Raw genomic sequence first — 7,968 nt, forward strand, 5'->3', positions numbered from 1 at the left:
TACTCCAAGAATCATTGTTTACAACAGGCATGGAAGAGCTAGATAAGGTTATTCCTCAGATATGTTCACTCAGGGTATATTTGTTATGGAAGGAGAAGTCACAGCTGGGAGCGGTCTACAGAGGGGAGATAGGAAGGCATCTTTATATGGTCTTTCCTTCTCATCTCCTGTTTTCCAGTAGCTAAGGTCCACTCCATATCTTGAGCTTCCACCTTGCATTCTCTGGCCACTTGGTAGCCACACAAGAAGTTAGGAACCTTGCTCCACAATATACGTCTCTCACTCCGAGTCTAGAAGAGAAGGGGAATTTTGTGCGGGAAGAGTTGATGCACAGGCTCAATGTCACTGGCTCAGAGAAGTTGGGAAGAGGAAGCAGGCTTTGAGAGGTGGGTGGTGTTGTTAGAAAGAGGAGGGACATGTGGTGTGCAATGCAGTTCACCTGTCCTGCTACCTGGATTGGCTCATGCTGTCCCATCGACAGTACAGTGTGGTGACTCCATTTTCTTAGGAGAATGAAAATATTTGAATGGGGAAACAAAATTCTCAGCCAATACATAGAAATGTTCCTTAATATTTTATTTTTTATTGCTCAGATACTACCTTAGGCGCCTTTGTAGACTTTTATCCTGGATTCTTTTCACAACCTCACCCCCATGACATTAAATACTTTGGGGAAACAATTTTTCTCAGATGGCATTGAGCTTTGGAGAGAAACACATTACGACAATATCTAAGAATTTTTTTTCTCCCCTGTAGGACTAAATTTGGGCCATGTGGATGTGAACTTGTCCCTGTTGAGAAGGCATGGTCTAGAGTCTCTCACAAGGTGATGCTTTGTCTTGATCAGAAATGCTGAGGCAGGAACGCTGTCCACATGCATTCCAGAATCTTCACTTCCGTGGCTGTCTCCCAGGCTCTGATGGATATATTCTGTCTTCCATCCCTCACACTTCAGCTCACAGTTTGGTTGACCAGTGTTGGTCTTTGGGAGTTGGACCTTTTTCCCTGAAGGATCCCAGTTCTTATGGCCCTGATCTTGCTGGGTTTTGGTTGTGATCATTGCTTATCACAGTTTATAATTTGGAATTACTCTGATTCAGGATTTCAGGAATGAGAAGCAACAGTTGCCTAAATTGGACTTTGGGTGTGAGAGAGAAGGGCCACTCCTGCTGTTATCCATTGGCTCCTGAATCTGTGTTTTAGCTCTGAAGGATGCCTTCCTGCTTATCTGAGGTTGGCTCGAAGAATATGCACAATCCAGAAGGACACTACCCAACTCACAAGATATTGCTTCCTGCTTGGTACCTTAGATAGTTTAATTAGATTGCTCCATTGTTCTATCAAATGGATTATGTGATAGAAGGATGAATTCTGTGGTCATGAGTTCATTCCTACACCATCTTTGGCCTAAAAAGAGTCCCTTGGTCCCAGGCAGTTTGTGTGAGATGTTCTTATAATGACAGTTTAGACATTCTGTGTATGCTTGGATTGTGCTGGCAGAATCCTGTAGACAGGAATGGCAAACCCACATCTAGCTGCGCTGGAATGTATATGTCAACTTAGCTAAGGTAGGGAAATGATTTCTCCATAGCCCTCTTCCTTGTGCTATTTTAGGAATAGAATTAGCCAAAGAGCTTTTAAAAAATTTTTAAGGATGAAATTCAGCAGAAATCATTACTCTCAAGAGGTCATATTTTAGAGCATCACATGGTGATGGACAAGGGATGAAGTTGCCCAGCAGGGCCAGGCTGTTGCTACTCTCCTGTGCTCTGTATTCAGCACATCTTCCTGGTCTTCCTGGGAGACAACACCTATGGAGAGTGGGTGAGGGTCGGGGGTGTAGAACATCCAGGTGTAGGCAGAAAGAGGGTGCATTGTCTGCAAAGAATTTAACACAGCAACAAAAATAACAAAAAGACAGCCTACCTTTCATTATCACCTTGTGCCTGCAATGCTGAACATTGTCAGTGCTGAGCTTAACAGGGCAGAGCACACTCTTTGCTCCCTGTTCTTAGGATCCCCCTTCTGCCCCTTTCTGTATGTCTCTGAGGATAACTTTCCACAAGAGTATACCTAGATGTACCTCATTTTTTATGATGGCATAATAAACGATTTCTTTATTCTCATATTAAAGGGTTATCAGATTGCTTCTAACTTTTCCACTTACGAATAACGGAGAACTGAAATAGTTCTAGATATTTTTATGCACTTCTGCAGATATTTCTTTAGGATAGATACTTAAAAGTAACACAACCAGAGACTGGGGCTGTAGAAGTAGAGGGGGAGTAGAGAAGTTATCAATGGGTCTTAAACTGCAGTCAGACAGGAATAAGAAACTCTGGGATGCTATTGCACAGTAGGGTGGCTGTAGATAACAATTATGTACTGTATATCTCAAAAAGCTAGAAGGAAGAATCTTGAATGTTTTCACCATAAAGATATAGGAAGAGATGGATATACTTAACTAAATATTACATAATGTATTACATAATATACATTATCAAACTATTACATTCTATTCCATTAGTATGTATACTCTACATTTTTACATATCAGTTAAAAAACAAAAATTAAAAAAGTCATAAAAGGTAATGCACAAGTAAATATATATTTTAAGTAAAATTTGATATTGCCAAATATCTCCCCAAATATGGTATGGAATCTACATTTACAATAGTTGTGAGCCTCTGTTACCCTACATCTTTATTCATATCAGATATAAGCTTGTTTAATCAGATTGACTAAAATGCTTACCCTTAAATCTTTCTAATTTATTTCATTATGTGCAAGCTTGTGAATACATATATTTTGTTTATGGCTCATTCATATTTTATTTTCTGTAGATTACTTGTTATCTTTTGACTATTGTTTCCTACTAGGTTATGCTTTATATTGATTTATAAATGATTTTATATTATGAATGTAAATTCTTTGTTTCATATATATATATATATATATATATATATAGATATAGATATGATACATCTATCTTCTCAGTCATGTTTATAATTCAGTTTTAAAACATATTATCTTTCTCATAATAATTCAATTTTTCACATAATCAGAGCTCTCAGTTTTCCCTATTGTGGAAACTGAGAATGAAGTTAACTTTCTAATGAAGTAAAAAAGCATTCTTAAAATTGTTGTAACTTTGTTGTCATTATGAAAGGTATTTGTAATTTGTTTAATAATTATAAATGTTAGGTTTATCAGCATATTCCAAACACATTAGACTATAATGAGTAGCCAAACATGGAATACTCATCTTCGGCATTTTAGGTAGTATTTCAAACACAGACATTCCAATACCCCAGAAAGATTAACAGCATGACACAGATCACACATCCCCAATGTTAATTCAAGGACTTATTTGCTTCCAAAACATGTTGTTTCTTAGAACACCACTCACAGGGTTTACACAAAGTAAACATACACACACATAAATGTATATATATAATATTATATATACATATACTGTATGTATATATATTTTTTGCTTTCAAAACTTGTTGTTTCTTAGAACACCACTCATGGGGTTCACACAAAATCATATATATGTTAAGAGAAATGAGCTAGGCACAGAAAGACAAATAACACAAGGTATCATATATGTGAAGGATAAAAAACATCAAATTCATAGAGACAGAGTCTGGGAAGTAGCTGGATTGAAGAAATATCGGCCAAAGGATGCAAAATTTCAGTTAGACAGGAGGAATAAGTTCAAGAGATGTATATCAAGATGACTACAGTAATAACAATATACTGTATATTTGGAAATTGATAAGAAAATCAATTTTAAGTGTTGCTAAAAAAGGGTATCTGAGGCAATGCATATGTTAAGTAGCTGATGTAATTGTTCCACAACTGTAGCTTCATCAAAACCATGTTGCCTATACCACGAACGTACAAAATTTATTAATTAAAAATAAATAATAGAAAAAGAAAAGGAGAAAAGAAAAGAGGGGCTTTATTCTATTTATCTCAAATTTATGCAGGAAGGTAGCTGGGAGAGCCCACTAATTCAAGTTGAAAGGATCAAGCAACCCCTAAGGGCCTTCTTTGCTATAGAGTATTATTTCATCCTCTTCTTTTTGAGTTCCAAGTTAATTTCCTGTATGATTTGTTACATTAAACAGAGAATGAAAGGAAGCATGAAAATACAGTTGCAAACTTCTCTTTTGATGGTATTTCAGACAATGCCTGACACAATGTGTACAAATATAATTGATGCCTTATGTTCTGATCTGACTTGGCCTGGATAGGCTGATAAGCAGCCTGTCGACCAGGGAGTTTTATTCTTCTCCTGCAGCATTTACTTGGAAGCAAAAGCATTTCTAATATATTGTCAAATCTGTGGCTGTCCCCAGAATAAGTAACACTTTGTAGTTCTTCTCCTTATCCCCATGTGAAATCAGCTTAAAAATTAAATGCATCAAAAGCAGTTTTGAAGGAAAAAAGGAGCCCAAAGAATCAGTCCTAAACTAGGAAAAACACAAAAATGGCTTCAAGCTGTGATGATGGGAGGTTTGCATGCCAAATCAATCTATATGAACCTCCAATTTCTTTTTAAAAATTTTATTGGTCCGATTATAAGAACACAGGCTTGCTTTAGAAAATGTGGAAAATGCATCAAGAACTAAAGAAGCAAATTTTAAAAAAGCATCCTACAAGGCACAGATAATGACTATTAACTTTTTGGTGTATTTCTATTTAATATTACACACCTATATTTTTACAAAAGTGGATTTCTAGTGCTGGGAATGTAGCTTAGAGATAGATCACTTACCCAGCAAGCACAAGGCCTGGGTTCAATCCCCAGTTCTGCCAAAAATGAACAAAGAAAATTAGGTTCCTACGGTAAATACAGGTTTGAATCTTAATTTTGTCACTTATACATATAATGATAAAACTTTCCCTGAATTATTAAATATTATTCTAAATATAATTTTAAGTTTGCTTCATTTTTGTATAGAATATTATAAATTTTGTAGGTCTTAATTGCTTTCCATTTTATAGATTTAATTGGTTTTCATTTTATATTTATGTAAGCAGCAGCCTTATATTTTTCGATTTTGTTTGACTCTGAAAATTTACTGAGATGATGTTTTTGGAGTACACATTGCATGAAATCAAAGGATAAAAACTTTTCAAGACCTTTGTGATACTTAATCATATGGCATTCAGAAAATTCATACCAATTTCTTAGGTCAGTTTTTAATACTTGCAAGCAGATACTCTCACTTTCTTCCAGGTGTGGTTCACTGGAATCAGCTTTTGGGGCTGGACCCTCCCATAGCTGTTTCGGAAGATATAATTCCTGGGAGGAGTTGTCCCCAGAGCCCTCTTCACCTTGTTGTTCCTCAGGGTGTGCATGAGAAAGTGGAGCAGGATGTTTGCTGTGAACACCAGAGAGGGATGTGGATTCTACTTGAGAGTTTATCCCGAACTGGGTCACAGGTACCTGAAGATCATGGTTCCACTGGAGAGTTCTGAAGTGGGAGGAACAGTAGCGCCACCTGCTGAGTAGATCTATGAGCAGCAGCCATTATGAAGGTGTGAAGAAGGCAGAGCGCCAAAGGCCTGCGTGAGAACCACCAGTAGGGGGCGCTCACGCAGGCCGTGCTGCCAATCATCAGCGGTTGTCCTTAATACCCTCCTAAGGCTGGGAATCTGAGGTGCTTAGTCAATGAAAACTAATTCTGTGGTTGATCCGTCCTAGCGTGGCAAAATGAAAGAAAATGAAGACAACCAGTTGGGATGGATGGAATGAATGAAATTCATACATTAAATAAGCTACGATTTACCATTACCTTTAACACAGTAAAACACATTTGAGTAAAATGTGTCTTTATGAATTTTCCTTTCTTAAGATACCTTTCACGGGATAAAATCAATATCATTATCTCCTCAGGAGGATGCGTCTACAGGTACCAACCTTTATTCACTGCAGGAGGGTTCCTGATACAGTAATTACTTGGGTGGCTGGGAATCTTTTAAGTAGGACTAAGTAGAGGTCCTACACTGGAAGAAATTCAGTTCAGAAATTCAATCTTATTTAAAGCACTTTAAAAAAAAAGAGTGTAGGTTTTAGAAATAAGGCACAACAACAAAAACAACAACAAAAATTCAAACACCGAGTTTGGGAAAGTAAATATTTTTAATTCAATTTTTGATTTAGAGTTGATTGACATACAACTGACAGATGCCCACCCCAACCCCTAGGCCTTCAGTTGGACTCAGAGGCTGCTTTACTGATGATGGCATTCCTCAGAGCACCTTTAACATCCTTGTTCCTAAGGGTATAAATCAAAGGGTTGAGTAAGGGGGTAACAAAGGTGTAGACCAGGGCGATCTGGCGGTCCTCGTCCTCCGAGGTGCTGGACCGCGGCCGCAGGTAGACCAGGCTGCAACAGCCGTACTGCAGCAGGACCACGGTGAGGTGCGAGGAGCAGGTGGAGAAGGCGCGGCGCCGGCCCTCGGCTGAACGGATGCGCAGGATGGCGGAGGCGATGAACACGTAGGAGACACAGATGAGCAGGAAGGGGACGGTCAGCACCAGGATGCCCACGACGTAGAGCACGGCCTGGTGCACGCGGATGTCGGCACAGGCCAGGCGCAGCACCGGGGGCACGTCGCAGAGGAAGTGGTTGATTTCCCGACGGCGCCCGCAGAAGGGCAGGGTGAAGATCAGGGCGGTGAGCTGCAGCGAGAGGACTAGGGCCAGGCCCACGGAGCCCACCACCATCTGGACGCACAGCCTGTGGGTCATGATGAGGGTGTAGTGCAGCGGGTGGCAGATCGCCACGTACCGATCGTAGGCCATGACGGCCAGGAGAAAGCAGTCGGTGCTGCCAAGGGTGACGAAGAAGAACATCTGGGCCCCGCAGCCGGCTAAGGAGATGGGCTTCTGGGCCCCCAAAATGTTAGAGAGCATCAAGGGCACCACCACAGAGGTGTAGCAGATTTCCAGGGAAGAGAGAGTGGACAGGAAGAAATACATGGGGGTGCGGAGCGAGCTGTGTGTGCACACCACGCAGACGATGGCTGTGTTGCCGCAGAGGATCAGCAAGTAGAGGAGGAGGAAGAGGAGGAAGAGCAGGACCCGGAGCGCAGGGACAGCCGTGAACACGCGGAACACGAACTCGGCGGGGCCGGACTGGTTGAGCCCAGGGTTCCAAGCCAACATGCCCTCGGCCAAAGGAACCAAGGGCAAGTGGCGAGCGCTGGTTGGTTGAGTGGCTTCACGGCCTGCACACAACAGGGATTTAAAATCCGAGTTTTGACTTGGAATTACCTATTTACTTATCTGGTTTCCAACCACGATGCTCGGGAATGAATTCATGACAGGGGTCTGGCATGTTTTTCCTTGGAAATTTTTATGAATGGGGTAGACACTCCTCTGTGGAAGATCCTGGTGAGGAGACATGGAGGTATTTCTGGTGAAATGTCTTAAAACAAAACAAAACGTCCTGGTATTTTAAATCCAATTGACAGAGAGTTAATACTTTGCTTGCATTGAATTGAAGAGTTACATAGTTGTAGATATTTTTATAGTTAGATAAATGGGTGCTTCATATTTTGGTAAGCATTCTTATTGAAATAGAGACTGTACACAGAGGAGTTCCCAGATCCTACATATACAACTTTATTTATTTATTTATTTATTTTTGTACAGTAAATATACCACCCTATAACCACTACGAAGGTTAAGAAATAGGAACAATTCCAAGAATCTACAAGCAACCTTCCTTATCTCCTCACAAAAGTAATGACTGTTGCCTTTTATCACAGCTTAGTTTAACTGTGACTCAATTTACATGTGTAAGGACAAAGCAAGGACTTTATTGTAACTGGTTCAACACCTTGTCTTCAGAGGTTATTGTTGTTATTGTGTAACAATACTCTTCTTTCCATTACTTAATGAAAGAACATACCCATTATAGTAGGTTATTCATGAGTTGTTCCTTT

At 40.0% G+C, this 7,968-nt stretch overlaps 1 protein-coding gene across 1 annotated transcript; it reads right to left on the minus strand.

The window, feature by feature from the left end:
• Positions 1-6,226: 6,226 nt before the first annotated feature.
• On the minus strand, positions 6,227-7,186 carry LOC107135384 (olfactory receptor 10Q1). The gene has a single exon (XM_015477263.1). It carries the CDS (start codon positions 7,184-7,186, stop codon positions 6,227-6,229), a length of 960 nt encoding a protein of 319 aa, XP_015332749.1.
• Between the last annotated feature and the right edge of the window lie 782 nt (positions 7,187-7,968).

Source organism: Marmota marmota, unplaced genomic scaffold, assembly GCF_001458135.2.
Source record: "Marmota marmota marmota unplaced genomic scaffold, marMar, whole genome shotgun sequence".
NCBI lineage: Eukaryota > Metazoa > Chordata > Mammalia > Rodentia > Sciuridae > Marmota > Marmota marmota.